Source organism: Python bivittatus, unplaced genomic scaffold (assembly GCF_059951505.1).
Source record: "Python bivittatus isolate LINGU-HERP-01145 unplaced genomic scaffold, Pbiv_v1 ctg000060_np1212, whole genome shotgun sequence".
Classification (NCBI taxonomy): domain Eukaryota; kingdom Metazoa; phylum Chordata; class Lepidosauria; order Squamata; family Pythonidae; genus Python; species Python bivittatus.
This window is the reverse complement of record NW_028277044.1, coordinates 17757978-17776649: the sequence shown is the minus strand read 5'-3', so window position 1 is coordinate 17776649 and position 18672 is coordinate 17757978. Positions and strand designations below refer to the sequence as shown.

At 37.5% G+C, this 18672-nt stretch overlaps 1 protein-coding gene across 3 annotated transcripts in view; it reads left to right on the top strand.

Moving 5' to 3' along the window:
* The window catches only part of MRPS9 (mitochondrial ribosomal protein S9), a 42467-nt gene that overhangs the window by 18077 nt on the left and 5718 nt on the right, over nucleotides 1-18672 (top strand). For all 3 annotated transcript variants that reach the window (XM_015888899.3, XM_007433066.4, XM_025169724.2), the window contains exons 3-8: nucleotides 2070-2132; nucleotides 2228-2258; nucleotides 2675-2754; nucleotides 11250-11335; nucleotides 14561-14636; nucleotides 16547-16715. In XM_015888899.3, the coding sequence (XP_015744385.1) occupies nucleotides 2070-2132; nucleotides 2228-2258; nucleotides 2675-2754; nucleotides 11250-11335; nucleotides 14561-14636; nucleotides 16547-16715 (505 nt within the window). The remainder of the gene's footprint in view (nucleotides 1-2069; nucleotides 2133-2227; nucleotides 2259-2674; nucleotides 2755-11249; nucleotides 11336-14560; nucleotides 14637-16546; nucleotides 16716-18672) is intronic.

Sequence of the window (18672 nt, the reverse complement as noted above, 5' to 3'; positions counted from 1 at the left end):
TCCTTAACGCAAAATCCTAAAAGTACTCATCCCACCTCACAGCATTCCATGTACTCTGTTTAGCCATCCTAAGTCTTCATTTATTATATCCTTGGGAGCAACTAAACATTTGTGCATTGTTGAGCCTTGTCTTTGGAACATTTGGTATAAGATGTAATCTCATGGAAATTGATGGGCTTTGAGTGTCCTTTAATTTGTTGCCCTGAAAATGAAACCGCTACTTTTCAAATATTTGTGGGGTAAACTGGTTGGTAGAATTTGTGCTGATTAGCTCTCTCCTCCCCCCACCTTTGAATATAACTTGTCCCTCGGAACTGTTTCCTTACTTGCTTCCATTACTTAGCACCACTGCTGATACCCATCTTTGTTGACATCACTTTGTCAGACACTTCCTTCTCTCTTTACTGAGTAACAAGCTTACTTGTTACTTATCAAAATCCTCTTAATAAAAATTTCCAAAACAATAGATTTTATTAAATGTAACAGAGTTAAAGGAAAATTAAATCAGCCTTCTTATAACTCCAGGGGAGTGAACTATTTTTTGTTTTAGGAAAAACTAAGACTTTTCAACTTCTTTAAAGTCACAATTCCACTGCCCACTGAGACAGAGCACTTTTTATATTCCTCTTTAAAGCCTTTTTCTCCTTATCTAAAGCAATCCTCCGGTTTGCCAAGTGACTTCCTTAGAATCCCTCCAGGTGATTGTCAGAAGGGTTAAATTTTGTCTGCGTTCAGTGGAACAAACAAGCTCCATGTAGGAGTGTAATAAAAGCTTAGAATTTGAAATACCCTCTTCAAAACAGGCTGGTGCTGTCATTTTTATGTGTTTGGAGTGTGGACCAGCTCTGAGAGCTTGAAACACTGGATAAATGGTCAAAGTGGCCTATTTCAAGTGCGAAACGCCTGTTTTAAACTCAGAACCAGGCTTTCAAATTCATGACTGTTTGAATTCCAAACTTATGCACCCTACTGGTTCCAAGCTTGTAGCAATCCAGTTCTCTTCCCATTACTCAGATTCTCCAAGTGCTTCTGTGGTTCAGAGAACCTGCATTTGAAAGCATTCTGGTCTGTTGATTTACAGTCCATTGCCTGACTTCTCACAGAGAATTAGTTGTAATACTGAAAAATGACCAGAATCCAAAGAATTCCATTTATACATGTAAAGTGCTTCTGTTTTATAGACAAATGGAGGCTATCAGTCAAAAATGCTTGAAATTATCTTGAATGGATTCAGCTTTCTTGCTTATCTTGCATTAACATTAACTCAGTTTTTGAAATCAAGCTTTATCAATAATGCCACTATTTTAGCAGGGAAAAAGTGGAGCTGGAATTTATGCCTTTCTAGAGAGAGATGACAGCAAAGATCATCCAAGTTTATATAGCCCCAGTTATTTTGGCTGCATGGAAATTGTATGAAAATGTCCTGAAACTTCACAGGAAGCTGCTGCCCTTATCACTTGTAATGACAGTGTTTATTTTCCCTGAAAGCACAATCAAAACAAAATAAGCTAGCCTATAAATTCCTCTGGGTATTCAAAAGGGAGTCTACTTGCTTTTCTGTCATTCCAGAGCAACCTGGGAACTGCACTACGTATGTTCTCTTATTAGAAGGACAGCACATGAATTAGTTTTGATATTTAGTATTACTAGGTAAAGCTAACAAGCAAAGTTACGTAAGAAATTAAAAAATAGGGCTCTGGAGTTATGATCCGTGGTAGATACCTGAATGACTAGTAGTAGATTGATTAGATTTCTTAATCTTGAACGTTTACTCTTTCCCACTCTTAAATTAACTTTGGATTTTGCAATGCAAATAAAGTGAATACAGATTATTGTACTGGATACCTGCTTTAAAGGTCTCAATCCTTCATTCTAAAGTTGTGTCAGTATCCTTCACCTTTTTTTTTTTTTTTTGCATCTACCATCATTTGGTAGACTTAGACTTTCAGTTCCGTTATCTACTAATTGCAGTAATAATTATCTGAGATTAGAGGCTAATATTCTAATCGGAGGTTATGATGATGATGATGATTATGTTTTAAGAAAGTCTGATTTCTCTTTGTTTACAGAAAGCAATTGCCTATTTATTTCCTTCTGGGCTATTTGAAAAAAAGGCCAGGCCCTTCATGAAGGTAAGAACATTATTCAGTGCTACAGAAATCAAGACAGAATTATTTCTACAGTAATAATTATATTATTAAACCATTTCTTTCACTATTTTAAACAGCACCCTGATGAAGTGTTTCCAAAGGAAAGTGGTAAGTGGAGATGTGCAATATAGTACCATACCTGCATGTAAGGTCGGATCCAAAGCACAAATATATGTCCTCCCCAATGCCTGGTCTGTCAACTTAAGTTCTTTAATTTTGTTTTTCTTGCTCTCTTTTGACAAACCACATGATTAACTGCTTTGGAAAATCTCTAGTTATGTTTTATTGGGGATAAGAATATACTTTAAGGAAAGCAATCCTAAGGCCATTCACATATATTGTATGATTGTTTAGATAAAAAATCAATTGAGAGGATTATGCAAATTGTTACATGTTATCGTTTTCAAATAAAAAGAACACTAAACAGTGTTCTGGTTGAGGTGTAATTCTATTTAAGGAGATGGGGGATTGTATAGCTGCTTAGAGTTGTATAGTTACTACTCTCTTTGTTTATATTTCTTTAGTTGCCCAATGGGATGAAGATGGTCGTCCATTTAATTTTCTTTTTTATACTGGCAAACAGTCATACTATTCTTTAATGCATGTAAGTGGTTTACTCTTTTTTCCCTGAAAATATTATGTGCATATTTAAACTGCAGTATCCTTTTGAGAAAACTGATTACCAAATTAAGGAATTAATAGCTTATTCTCCATTTAAGCTTTGGTTTGCTTCCATCAATATTAAATAAATCTACTTATTAAAAATTTAAGGTTATGATAGATGAATTTTAACTCATACCTTTTATAATTTACTTAATTCATTGATATACCACACATTTCCAGCCATTAGGCCAGCCTGCAGTGGTTATAATTCTATTGAAAATGTATAGTATTTTTCAACTAGAAGCATTGCAAAAAATATTTATGAAATTCTTATTATAATAACTGAAGATTTAAAACTTAACAGCTTGAGATTTAGACACACAGCAGATCTGCTAGTTATTTCTATGGTGGCTTGCAGCCCCTCTGCTGTATAAATTAAAAGTGGTTTGGACTCCACCATAGTTCAGGTTGCTCTGTTTAAAATAAGTTTAAGGAAAGAATTATAAGGTGAAGACTAAGAATATGTGAAATGAGTTGAAAGAAGACTTGAAGGAGTATCCAGGGAACAAGAAGGAAGGCAGTTGAAAAATCCATACAAGTAGTCCTCAACCTACAACCATTTGGTCAGCGATCATTCCACGTTAAGTGGCACTGAACAAATGGTGGTTATGACCGGTCCTCAGACGTCCCAGCACCCCTGTAGTCATGTGATCATCATCTGGGTGCTTGACATACTGTTTGCACTTACAACTCACGTGATCACCATTTGCAGCCTTCCCTGCTGGCTTCCCCAGAACGTCTATGGGGAAACTGGCACAGAAGGTCACAAGTTGCTGGGGTAAGTCTCCCCCATCCATGCACCTTCTCATAGCCCCTCTGCGCTTGCACCATGCTGGCCACTTGTGCACCCCCATGTATCTGGCCTACCCCGGACCCCTGTGCACCCTTCCTGACTCACATGGTGCCTCTCATGCACCCTTTTGCACCATCCCTGACCCACGCTGCTCTCACACACACCCTTGCACACCCTCCCCGACCTGTGCAGCACCACTCACATACCCCCTCACCCCCTCCCCGACCTGTGTGGCACCTCTCACACACCCCCTCATAACCTCTCCAACTCGTGTCTCTTGCGCACTTTCCCCGACCCATGCCGTGCTTTTCACACACACAACCTGCACCTCTCACACACTTCCTTGCACCCTTGCATACCCTCCCCAACCCGCACCTCACACACACCTCACACTCTCGCATACCGTCCCTGACCCATGCAGTACCTCTTGCACACACCCTTTGCAAGAGGTACTGCATGGGTCATGCACCCTCCCCCACCCATGCCACACCTCTCATGCATGCTTGCACACCCTCCCAGACCCTCCCTCACACTCTCGCGCACCCTCCCCAACCTTTCCTCTGCATCCCCTCGCACCCTCCCCCACCCAGCAGCAGCCGCTTACCTGCCTGGGGCTTGCAACTTCCTGCCAGCTTCCCCACTGACTTTGGTTGTCGGAAGCTGGCAGGCAGTTGCCTTGCCTAATGATCATGGGATTCAGTTAACGACGGCAACCAGGACTGCAGGGATTGCTGCTGCTAAGCCATGCAGTCACGCTTTACGACCGCATTGCTTAGTAACAGAAATTCTGGTCCCAATTGCCACTATAAGTCAAGAACTACCTGTAGATGTTCTGATGTGCTAGAGAGCTCTAAAGAAAGTGAAGAACATGAAGTATGGTGCTCTTACTAACTTTTTCCTTAGAGCGTTCTGAAGCAAGGCCCTGATGGCCAGGAGCTGCTTCAAAAGCTTGCTATATAGCTCTTGCAAGTAGATAAGCAAAACATTTCCATCCCAAATTTCTAAGTAATTGCAGGCGTATTATCTTTAAAACCTTGTTCAGAGTCTACAGACACCACTCTGCAGCAACTTTCAGTTCTCCGTTCTGGCATGCTGTTATGGCTGTTTGGTTGAGGAGATAATACTTGGAAACTAGTAGTAGGCTTCTGCCATTTCAACTGTAATGGCTCTGCCACCATAAATGGTGCAGAAATAATTTCAGGTTCTGTCCATATTGAAGGAGCTTGGCTGCAGAAATACTATTCAGATTTTTTATAATTCTTCTAATTAGATCTTCTAATCTTCTAATCCTTTGCATTTCAGTTGCTTCCTTCACCTGTTTCATTTAATATGTTATCAGTTAGGATATGACCTTATTTTCCATCTGAGTTTTTGTATAATTTGGAAAATTATAAAAAATCTGGATAATATTTCTGCAGCCAAGCTCTTTCAATATGGACAGAACCTGAAATTATTTCTGCAACTTTTCCTAAAAAATGCTCATCTGTAAGATAAGGAGACATGTGAAAGAACTGCCTCCTTTTCAAGAGAAGAGCAAACAATTAGAATTTGCTTTCCTATAAATTAAATTAATAATTCTGTGTCCTGAGCTTTGGAATGAGAGAGAACCAGTCTTCACTTTCTTCTCTGTGACATCCTTTCAAATGCTTGAAGACTGCTATTGTATCCATACTCAATCATCTTTCCTAAAGGCTAAACAAGCCCTGTTACTTCACCTGTTCTTTGGAAGACTTACATTCTGTTTCCTCTGAAACAGAAATAAGTCTAATTTCTATTCTCTGAACCTCCACCAATTTTTCCGAATCCTTCTTAATCTGGTACACAAAACTAGATATAGTAATCAAGATGAGGTCTGACAAAGCAGAATAAAGTCAAACAATTTCTTCCCATAACTTTTGTTGATGCAACCTAAAATAGCATTTCTCTGTTTTGCAGCTGCATCGTAATGCTGGCTTATATACAGTTTGCCGTCAGCTACAATGCAGGGATCTTGTTCACAAGTGCTGTTACCAAGCCATGTGTCCCTTGTCCTTTACCTGTATGTTTGCTTTTGTTTCCTGAATGAAGAACTTTCTACTTTTCTCTGTTAATTTTCATTCAATTACTCTCAGCCCCTTTTGTCTATAAAGTTTGTTTTGAATATTATATCTATCTTCTAGGCATTAGCTATCACAACCAGTTTCAGGACATTTGGAAATGGGATGAGCATACCCTCTACTTTTTGATCCAATTAATTAATAGAAGTATTGAAGAACAGAGAAGGACAAGCTCCTTCTGCTTTCTTCTCTTTGATCTTCATTGAAATTACTTGGAGTTCTGCTTTCATTATTATCTTTTTTAAAAACCTGGCATCCATCCTAGGCTACCCTTTTCCCACTAGTTTCTTCTTCCCTTGGAATCTTTTAACACTGCTCTCACTTTATTAAAATCTGCATTTTTAAGTCCAATATTTCATTTGATTGCATTCAGTTGCAATTTCCTTTAAAATCTAGAAATCCAGGATTACATGGTCTCTTCCTCCAGTGTTCTTGCTACTGAACAATTATAGATCAGTCTCCACTGTACTCTCTGGACATACTTATCACAAGGTAGAACTTTTTGCACATATTTGCACAATATGCATCATTTGTAAACCTTAGTCTACTGACTTCTGGAAAACTGAATCAGTATTGATAGTTATGGAAAATGAAATGCCCATTTTACTGAAAAATAAAGTAATACTTTTCAGCCCGGTGCTGCTGTCACAGATTGTTTCTCTTGTTATCGGGTGTTGTAACACTAAGGGTACAATAGCATTTAGAGGACTTTCTCTTTGAAAAGGATTGTTTTCCTGTGTTTTTTAGAATTATCTTCGTTTGTACTCTCTGCACCCAAAGGACAAAATCCCCACTTGTCAGGTACATTTATTTCTTTAGAGGGAGAAGAGAGGAATTATTTTTTCTTTTGGTTGACCTTGGGCAAATGAGCTTCTTGCCCTGGCAGAAATGAAATGAATGATAAATGTAGAGGGTGTCTTTGCTGAGTAATGGAGCTGCAGCCTAGGCTTTCCAGAGAGTTTTCTCCTGCACAGCCTGAGGCAGCCTGAGGACCCCTACTGTTCATTTAAATAGGTATGTCAAATCTGCCTTGAAACGCTGCTGGTTTGATCTGTGGTAATATTTGTGAAGGTTCCATATGGACTTGAGCCCCCTGCAGTGCTAAGAAATAATGTACAACGCTTCATGGTGCAGACGCAAATTTTCTCTGAAAAGGGATGCAGCGCTGCGTTTTAGCTGTCGGAGAGGATGATGGAGCTGACGCACTATGCCTGTCAACTTGTTACACGGATGGGTTGCACGCAGAGAGGCTGTGGAAAATCTGTGCCTTTTAGCTTTTCTACTTAATCACGGTTGTAGCATTGCCTTTAGACTGTATGCTACATTAATTCTCTTCCTGCCTTCTGCCTTTCATCCCAAGTTTCACGGAAAAAAGTAAAGCATGCAGGTCTTGTAGAGGGGCCTTATCAAGCAGCTGTCATCTGACAGGCCATTTGCATTTGTTTTGGCTGAAACAGAGCAAGCCAAGGGCAAGATGTTTTGTTGCATTCCATCATAATGAAGAAATTATAGAAAAATTACAGGGAGTATAACTTCTTAACATTCGTAGCTCTCGCCTTTGAAAAAATGGTGTTGGTGATTTTCCGGATGCACAGCCTTTTCAAGTACCCTGCTCCCCGTTTGATTAATTTTTTTTTCATTTGAAATCCTTTCAACAAACAAAGTGTTACTGTGGTAGGATATTTATACAGTTGCTTAAGTAGTATCAGTGCATTTAGAAATATTTCCATTAAGAAATGGATAAATATTTCATTAAATGTGATTTTTCATGTGACCACGCAGGAAGCATGAAGTACGTGTACCACACTTACCAGAAAGATATTTAAGTATAAAACCTTCACTTTAAAAGATGAAATAATTTTAATTTGCCGTGTGTTGCTTATACAACCTTTTATCATTTATAACGTATTGTTTATAATGTCTAACATATGCTAAATTATTTTTCCTAAATATAGCATATGAGCATTTCTGTTACTGTATTGTAACTGAGGTTACTGCTCTAGCTATTTTTACAATTTATAAAGTAATAATACTAGACTTTTTGAAGAATCAGTACTAACGTTTATCAGCCTAGTCCCCATCATTAAGTTGCTATGAATACAACTTGCAGAATTCCTTCCTAACATTTGGGAGTTCAGTCTATATAGATCTGGAGAGCACTAGGTTGAAGAAGTTGGTCTACATCATCCATCATCCTTGTTCTATTTCTTATATAACTTATACTTTTGAGCTCATAATGTCTGCATACTTTCTATTCCTATTTTCATCTTTGCTTCTCCTTGTTGAACATGGTTAGCGTAGGGCAGAAATACTTGTTTATTTAGGCAGAAGGGTTTTTATGTGATTCAGCTATACAGAGATGCTGTAATCATTTTGCATGGACCAAAGATTTAAAATACTCACACTAACTCCCAAACACCATAGTGTCTTTGTCTTATTTAAAATACTAACCCAAACATAATGCAGTATCTGCTAGCTATATGTATCAAGTTAATGGATCTTTTTCTAACTTTCAGAAGTGGCATTGCACACATGCAGAGCAATTCTTTCAGTGAAGTAGATTTTTAGCATTAGAAACCATGACGAATTTGGAGCTTTTTTAATCTGGTTAAGAAAGCAGTGCTCCATTCCTTTCTGTTCCCTGAACTGGGATCAACTACTCTCCATTGCAAGCAGTGGGAGGGACCTTTTTTTTACACCAACTATAATCCACTAAACTATATGCCAATTTCCTCTATCCCCATTTCCCTTTCATGATGTTGCAACTCTTGTTATCTGAAATAAAGGATATATCCTTGATATATTCCCAGGGACAAAGTGGGATATCTGAAGTCTTACTTCCTGCTTCAAATTGGAAGTACCAGGAGGATGGATGGGTGGGTGGGTGGGTAGATAGATAGATAGATAGAAAGAACACTTATCCAACTATCACAGTATGTTAATTGAAATAAAATATGTTGTTTCCAACAAAGAGTAAAGCATTGAATCTGATGTCTAACATTCTTACATCTGATTGGGTAGAAACTCTTCACCTACTTTGCTTCCATCCCAGTACTTACAAGTGTCATGAAACTGAATTTAAAATGTAGTGATAATATTTATAACCCGCTTCGTCAGTTACATTTCAAATACAGTGGTACCTCTAGTTACGAACTTAATCCGTTCCGTGACTCTGGTTGCAACTAGAGTTGGTCTCAAGTCGAGGTAAAGTTTCCCATAAGGTTCAATGTAAATCCGGTTAATCCGTTCCGCCCTCCGAATTTGGTCGCACCACGAGGCAAATTTCCCCATAAGGTTCAATGTAAATACGGCTAATCCGCCCTCCGAATTTGGTCGCACCCTGAGGTAAATTTTCCCCATAAGGTTCAATGTAAATAGGGCTAAACAGTTCTGAAACATATGCATTTTATTTTTAAACCTCAAAACCCTTCCAAACGCCACAAAAACCTTCCAAACGCCACAAAACACACCACAAGCCTCACCGAATGTCTCCTTGCTACCGCGATCTCGCCCACAGGAAGCCGCGATCGCGTGGCAGCAGGGAAAATGGCCGCGGATCCGGTTCGTAAGTAGAGGCAAGTTCGTAAGTAGAGGTAAATTTTGGGGGCCGGAGCTGGTCGTATCTCGAAAAATTTGTAAGTAGGGGCGTTCGTAAGTAGAGGTACCACTGTATTCAGTGCTGTAATTCCTGTTCTTCATTTATTTTTCAAGAATAATACAGCATTGTTTAAACTGTCCATCTTATTAAATGACAAGCTCAAGGATGCTGTTCTCCTGTATCATGAAAAGATACCTATATGGCACATACGTATTTCATAAATTGTATTACAAAATAGTTTGTAAATGATAGAGGCATTCATTGATTGATTATGTGCCATCAAGTTGTTTTTGACTCCTAGTGACCACATAGATACTTTTTCTTCATGACGATCTATCCCTAACCTGGTCTTTCAGGTCTCCCAACAGTGCACTCATTGCCACTGTAACTGAGTCCATCTATCTTGCTGCTGGTCATCTTCTTCTTCTTTTTCCTTCTACCTTTTCCAGCATTAGAGCTTTTTCCAGTGAGCTAAGTCTCTGCATAATGTGTCAAAAGTAGGATAATTTGAGCCTGGTCATTTGTGCCTCTGGTGAGAGCTCTGGGTTGATTTGTCCATATGATCCATTTGCTTGTTTTTTGGACTGTCCACTGGATTCTCAGGAATCTTATCCAACACCAAAGTTCAAACATGTCAATACTTTTCCTTTCCCTTCTTCAAAGGGAATACCATGGCTTTGATCTTTGTAGGTATAAAGACATTGTGGCATTTGAATATGTTTTCCAAGGCCATCATGTCTACTTTACGAAGTGCTAGTCTGCAGCGTATTTCTTGAGATACAGGCATATCTATTAGTAAAATCTTTGCCTATCCATTTTGATGAAGTAAAAATATGTTTTTGAACTGTTTCAGGTGTTAATATTTCCCAGATGTTAATCTTTCTTAAATTTGTATACTTTGTTAAACGTTTCCAGATTACATGTATCATTATGTTGTCTGTTGCTCTGTTTGCCTGTGAATAGTTTTTACATGCCTTTTTTACAGTGATGCATATTAACATATTAGGAACAGACTTTTTTTTTGAAAAAATGGAAATCAGATATGAAATTATAACACAGATAAGATTTCCCATATTGAAATGTACTTTGCTAATAGATAAAAACTCTTCATATTATCTGTAGCTTGTGTTCATTGTTTATTTAACAATAAGCTATATCATGAAGGTAATAATATAAATTCTACCCTAGATGCCAGGCACTGTTTTTTTACCTACAGTTTGTATACTGTTATTTCATAGCCATATGCACATAATATAATAGAGCCAGGGGAATAGATTGCCACTGATGTTCAGAATTACATGTTTGAGTAGCTTGGTTGTTTTTTTTTTCCTAAGATGTTTACAGCCCATTTCAGTGAGAAATTTGAAAGATTTGGCTATACATTTGATTCTCCATTCAACCATTGAGCTCATTAGGTGACTGGGGGCCAGGCACTTTCTCACAGAGTTGTGGAGATAAAATGAAAGAGGATCCTGTTACATGCTATCTGGAGTTCTCGGTGAAAAGATTAGGTATGAATGCAGTAAATAAATATGAAAATTAAAGGACAATTTGGCAAGGGTACCAAACTATATTTGGAACTTATAAAAACAAGAGTTTGATTTAAATATAAGAGCTATTCTGGATCAGAGCAAAAGTTCGTTCACTTCAGCATTCTGTACCCAAATTGCTCAACCATTGAAAATCACTAACAGGACATGAGTGCTGTAGTACTCACCTGTTTGTGTTTTCCACCAGTTAATATTCATGTAATCCTGATTAGTACACTTATACTACATGGAAATATTATATAAATATAATTGAAAATCATTGACTGATTGTATGTTTGCAAAAAGGAAAAATATATATATTCTTGAAGTTGAGCTTTTAGCTTATACTTTATCAAATTAAACTTTCTGTAGAAATTTTTCAACTGGAACTCATTTATATATATTTTCTATGTATTCTAGGAGATATACAGTAAGCTACTGCACATTCAAAATTATCAAGATCAATTGTGTGCTCAAGGATTGTTTTCTGAGAATAAAGCACCTATGTAAGTTGTCTCTTTGAGATTATAATGAATATTGAAGATAGGTCTAGATACATTTCCATATATGATTTCCATCATTTTGTGATGATTCAGTAGTCCCACCCTAAGTGACTGATGGAACCAAAAAGTATTCAGAGGGAGTTTGGTGCTTTCTCTGAAGATCTGATATGTGGTCATGGTCTTGGACCATAGCATCCTTATGTGGCCTTTCCCTTTGCGCAGATTCAGGTGTGCGCCTTGGTTTACCAAGGAGCTCTGGGAGATGAAACTCAAGAAGAGAGGCCTAGAGCACCATTAGAGGAGGAGTGGGAGAGAGCCTGATTAAACATGGGTAGAATCCCATTTTTGGGATTACTTTCTGGTGATAAGGGTTGCAAAATGTCAATATTTCTCCACCCTAACTGCATCTGCTGATAGCCATTGATTGACCCTGTTTAGGGTCACCCAATCCCTGCTAGAAAAGGATGGGCCACAGGATCATCTGCAGGGATGTTGCAAAGAATATTCTATTTGGCAGGTAATTGCTCGGATCTGCTTGGAGCTGGACTGTGACTGAACAGATTAGGCTGAAGTGCCTGGGGCTCAGTTTTGTGGTATGATCTGGGGGTTGAGTGTGAATTGGGGATTCTTGAAGAAGTGGACAAGATTCTCTGAGCTATCAGATTGGCCACTTGTTAGTTAGATTCAGTCCCTCCCAGTTTGTTAAGGCGGCAGGAAGATGACCTTGAGTCTGTGTTGTGGTGTTGGCTTCTTTGAGAGGGGGGTGAGGCTTTTGGCCTTGGAACAAGTGGTAGTACATCCCCTCCTCAAGAGATCATCTTTAGGTCCTGGACAGTTATTGTCCTGTCTTCAACCTTCACTTTTCAGAGAAGGTGGTTAGACTGGAGTTGCAGAGAGTTCTGAGGAAGTGGGTTATTTAGATCTGTTTCAGTCAGGTTTCAGGCTAGGATTCAGTATGGAGACAACACTGTCGTGTTTGGCTGGGGGATAGGGTGATGCATCCCTCCTTGTGTTCCTTGATTTCTCAGCAGCTTTTGATACCATCAATCATGGTATGCTTGTGGACAAGCTGCAGGAGTTGGGAATTGGGAGTATCATTTTAAGGTGATTCTCTTCCTTCATGGCCTCTTCCAGTCAGTGTTGGTGGGGGGAAAGGTGCCCCCTCAGTCCTTCCTTTGTGCCATTCAAGGTGCTGGTTCTCACCTATAAAGCCCTACATGCCATACAGCCAAATTATTTGAGGGACCACCTATCTCCCATTGTTTTTGCCTAGCCAGGTGGATAGGACCCCTTTGTTGTATGAGTCTTTCTTTGTACATGTTATGTATTGAGTGGATGCTGCTTGTTTATATTTTATTGTGTTTCTTTTTTGTTATTTTTTTGATATTATGAGCCACCCAGAGTTGCTTTAGAGCTGGGTGGTACCTAAATTTAATTAATTAATTAAATTAATTAATTAATTAAATACTTTAGTTGTGTCTAAAACAGGGCTCTAGTTTTAACTGAGGGAGATCAGATTAGTTTTATATATGCACAAAGGTCTGTAATGCTTTATCAAACCTTTAGGAATTTATTGATTTATTAATATTTATACCCCAACCCATTTGCAAGACTTTGGCAGCTTACATAAAAGCTATGAAAACTGATATATGAAAGAAAGAACAATTTTGGGAGAGTCAAAGGTAAGAGACAGCACAGATACTGAGCAATAAATTCAGTGAGAAAGAGTATAATTGCTTGGAAAGGAGACGGAGGAATCAGAAGCAAATACTGAGCTGGCAGAATGGTTGCTCCTTAACCTCTTTCATGTTTTAAGTACACTAAGAGCCAGAGCACATATTGCACTCATCACAGAGGTAACTAGTGAAAGTGTTGTCTTCATGGGATAATATCCACAGATGTTCCTTAATTTTAACAAAATTGTTTCTCTCTTATTCTCATAAGAGGATAGCTGTGATATCATCTTTGTTTGCTGTGCCTTTGTAAAGTGGGTCCTTTAGAGCAGATAAATCCCAGGTACATGGAATTAGAAATGGGCATTTTCAGGAAAATTAATAGTCTGGCTGGCTTCAGTGTTAGGGCTGTTGTTGAAGGAGAAATGTAAGTAATATTGGTTGAGGAAAGAAGTTACTATTAAGTGATAAGCCAGATGAGTGATTGACAATGGAGTACAAACGAAGAAAGAAATTGAAATCTATTGAACCCAACTGTAATCATGGTCACAGTGACTAAAGTTAAAACTTCAGAAACAATGTTTTAGGGCCAGATTAGAATATAAATAATTAGCTCAAAGAGTTAATATATTATAGTTTATAATATATAGTTTATAATATATGTGAATCTAGAGGAAAGAAAGGATTAACCCTGAAGATGGAGAAATCTTCTGGAAGTCAGGGAAAACACAGATGAACAAAATAGAGACAAAGCTAGTGAGGAAGTGAAAACAAAAAAAAAAACGCAAAATTCCAGTATTTGGGGAACAAAGGACATATTTGCAATTTTGGGAGCATATAATTGGTGCTCAACAAAATGATAGTATGATGGACATATTTTCTGCCACAAAATGTCATTTACTGACGAACTGATATAGTCCATTCTACCATTCTACCTGTTCTTTCCTCTTCCCCTCTGCTGCCTTCTAATTTGTTCATTTCCTATATTTGTGTTTATGAGTAAATTGATACATTTCGAAGAAAATAAAAACACACACTGATTCACAGTGCCCCATTTGTATTTTCTAAGAATGCCTGTGGGATCTATAGGCTATATGTTAGAACTTTGTACCATTCCAATCTCATATTTATTCTTTTTTAAATTAAAAGAAATGTGTCAAGGCTAATCTTATACTATACCCAATATATATTTCTTTTGTCATATTTGTTGAACTAAGATAGAGGCTGGTCTGTCTTGGGTCAGTTTGGATCTAGAAATGATACTGAAACCTCTTAAAATTTTACACATCCTTCCTTTGAGTGGGGGAATTGTAATATGAGTATTTATATGCATGTGTTAAAATCCTGTAGAAAATTATGTGTCGATTTTTAATTATTAGCTGTTTTAAAAAATAACCTCGCTATTTACTTTTTAGAATATGTAAGTTTGTAACTCTAACTTGCACTTCTTCAAGCAAAAGAAAAGTATATTTCCAAATTAAGTGTACAGTCTAGCTGCAATCTATCTCTAATTGCATGATTAGTTAAAAGAGAATATATGTGATATTTTAAACAGGAACCTGATTGGCAGCAGATGGCTGATTAAAGAGGAATTGGAAGAAATGTTAGTGGAAAAACTGTCAGATCAAGATGTGAGTAATTAATCTCCTTTATTTAATGAACCCTGTATCCTAATGGAACAGTTAGTGGTTGTTTGTAAGAATTCTGGGAAAAAATTGCTCTTGGACTTGGGAATTATTCATGTTCTTGGTCTGAATCTCACAAGTACACCAATCACATCCCTAGATTAATATGAATATAGATATGGGTATGAGAGAGAGTAGTTTTATATATGTTGTTTCAGGAATAGCTAGACATGTTCACCAAAATTATGGGGTAACTTATATATTAAGCAGAACTGTACTACTTCAGGCTGTGCAGGATGATGATTCTGCTTGAATGGATATTAACATGCCCATGCAAACACACCAAAAAACCCTCAGATGCTCACAATATCTCAGGAGACAAGATAACTGAAGCCCTTTCTCTGACCTTTCTCTTTGCAGTGTCCAATCAGGGATTTATCCCAAGAGGGAACATTCAAACTTGTAATTTAGCACTCCATTTTAACAAGTCTTGATGGCCAAATGCAGTAGTTGTTATATAATTTGACACTTCCATACAAAGCCAATTAAATACGTAGTTACATCAGCAGATCAATTTAAGACAGTGTCCGCTTCTATTCAGCATTCCTTTCAGCGGTGTCCGAGGGGGGCTCAAAAAGTCAAGGTGGTAGCCACTACAGTGTGATCAAAGCCCCACCCATTTTTTACATGTGATGCAATACACATAAAAGGAGGTGGGCCTTTGATTCTATGGTTGTGGCTGTCATCTTGTCCTCCCTGTGGATACTCCTGATTCCTTTATTGTGACCAGTGACAACCATGTGTTGGAAACTGTCTCCTGCTCTTATCCAAATTGTGAGCAAAGCCTATGTATGTTCAGCAGACTTTGTGTTGGATGTTATCCCGTGTAAGGAAGCTGGTGGGAGATGAGGTATTAGAAGTAGCGGTTTGGATAGTCACACGATAAGTTCACTCAAGGCAAGTGATTATGTTGAACAGATCTTAACATTCTGCCACTGGGTAACTTGTACCAAAAAGGCAGTTTCATTATCTCATCCCTATTGCATCCATTTAATTTTTTTCTTTTTAACTTCTACCTTTGCTTCTTTGTAAGCAAAGAATAAACATACAGAAAGTTATACATCTGGGCCCATTCAGGCCATTATTTCCTTCCTTTTCCTAGCCCAAGCTGTATAAAATGATGTTATACCTGAATCTGCTTCTTCATGTCCTTGTAGTCGGAAAGCCATGTATTATTAGTGAGGTGCTTTACTTCAGTCATGTGCTCAGATGAAGGGAGAGAAACATACAGTAGCGGCGGATCATTATTCCAAGAGGTTGCCCTTTGAGTCAAGTATCTCTTGAATTTTTAAAAACCTTGATGGTTTGTTTTTAAAATCAGCACTAAAGTAAATCCTGTTTGAACAACCAATGGCATAGATGCACATTTCCCATACATATTAGGAAATAAAATAATCCTAATCAAATCTTTATTATGATCATAGACCAGCATAAAAATAATATAACAAGTAGAATTTAGAAAATAGTTTCCTTAAATGAATTGGGACTTTTGCCTCTTACCACTTTTCCATTAAAGGTTTCATTTTTCCTTTGGGACCCACTAAATGTATGTTTGAAAATTATGACTGATGTTAACGAAGTATGACAACTTTAGTCTGACAAAGAGTTTGCTTATACTTTTGAATAGTGGGTTCATTTGTTGGGGGGCAGGGAAGGGATTAGGTATCTTTATTCACATAGGAAATGATACATCTGCAAGTTGTTTTGAAAGCAACATGCAAATGCAGAGGTGTCATCCTGTCAAAAGTTATCAGTAAGAACAGAACTAAAATGATCGAGCAGGTAAAAATAGAAGTTGTTGACAAATGCAATTACACTTGCACCACCATCCGTTAATGAATTTTTATTGTCTACAGTATTCACAGTGTATTCGGCTGCTGGAAAGATTAGTAACACTGCCATACTGTGATATCGAAGAAGATTATCTGCTTAAATTTCGCAGGCAATTAACTATACAATCCAAAAAGCAAACATTTGAACCCCTGAAATATGATGAGCGAGGAGTGGCCTTTAGCACTGCAGAAGGTATTTTTTTTCCTAAATTTCAAACAGGGAAATCCTTGCTGAAAATCCAAATATCCCTCAATATTGGCTACATGTCTGTTGTCTGAAGGAAAAAACAGATGCTGCCCAGGATTTCTACTGATACTGCACTGTGTTCTATGTGGTCATACTTGCTTCATGAAATTAAAAATAGGTGGTTATCTATCTATCTATCTATCTATCTATCTATCTATCTATCTATCTATCTATCTATCTATCTATCTATCTATCTATCTATCTGTGTTTCTTACTGATTTTACATAATGTATTTAAGATGGTATATAATAGAATTAGGAAATTAATCCCATTAGAATCAGAAATTCAAGTAAATATATGTTCTTAAGGTTTGACAGTCAGTCAGTTTTCTCTCAAATTAATTTTGAAAATATATGTTTAGAAATATATTTTTTGTTTGTTAGCAACCCACCATATATTCTGAGGTTATCCATTATGAATTGCTTTCATGATTTTTAAATCTGGCAACAGGCCACTTAAGTTACTTCACTGGCTTACTTTGCTCAATGTACAATGAATTCAGTCTTCCTGGACAAACAGTATGATGTAGTGCAATCGCAGCCCTGGGAAGGAGGCCGTGGCAAACCACTTCTGAAAAACTTGCCACGAAAACTGCAGGGACTAGTCCAGGCAGTCGCCAGGAGTCAAAAACTGACTCGAAGGCATGTGCGCGCACACATTCACAAGCACCGATCAAAAATAATTTATTTTCTATTTGTGTTCAAATATAAGTGCATAGAGTCTCCTTAAGTCATCTGTCTAATTTGTAATGCACGCACCCCACCTTTCTCTTGCATTTGCAACGTTCAGGCAGTTCAGTGTACAGTAAAACTTAATTTTTCCAGATGTCAATACTACAGACTTTGCATACAATGGACCCAATTTCTGCTGCAGTTTATATCATTTAGTATCAACTTTTGTCATTCATTTGCATAAATTAATAATTTATGAGATGATGTCATCATATCACTGAAGTAAATTTACTCACATAACATAATGTGGATCAGTGTTTCTCAACCTTGGCAGCTTGAAGATGTGTGGACTTCAACTCCCAGAATTCCCCAGCCAGCAAGGCTGGCTGGGGAATTCTGGGAGTTGAAGTCCACACATCTTCAAGCAGCCAAGGTTGAGAAACACTGATGTGGATGTATGTGTTGACATCATCACCACAAATGATAAAAAGTGCTGTGATGCCCTACTTGCCAATTCAGCAGACTTTCATCAATAACAGATACCCCTCTTCCCAATTAGTCCATTATTTGATTAGATCCTAACAAGACAAGGTATATATCCCTAAAATACCTAGTTTTTAAGATCACAATTTGTGGAGAATTGTTTGGTAGTTGTATACTCTAAATCAAAAAGAAACTGTAAATCAAGATAATTATTTCTTTTAGATGCTGGCTGCCATTTTGAATTATCAGGGTATGCCTCCCTCTGCTGGGAGAAGAAAGGAAATTTAGCAGTGGCAGTTTTGTAAAAAATGTGTTATCCATTGTATCCATGGTATACAATGTAGGATGAGTCCTTTTTCTTTTTACTAAGGCCTTTTTTATATATATATATATATCATAATTTTATTAAAGCTTACAAATGCAAAGATAAAAGACTAATACAAACTAATAAGAATATAAAAAGTAAAGAAAAAAAGTAAAAGGTGCAGAGAAAAATAAGAAAAAAAGATATATAAAGAAATGTCTCCCCTCTCCCCCCAGACAAGTATAAACAACTTCAGTAAATTAACACCTCTAATATTAAATAAAATCTTCCCGTATCTCATCTCTTATCAGTAAACAAATGGTAAAAGAATTTCATTCAGTCCTAATCAGCAAAAGTCCATTAAGAGCTACCAGGAATAGTAACTTATATACTTTCATCTTTAATCAAATAAATCCATTTTGTATTCCAACTTACCACTTTCTCT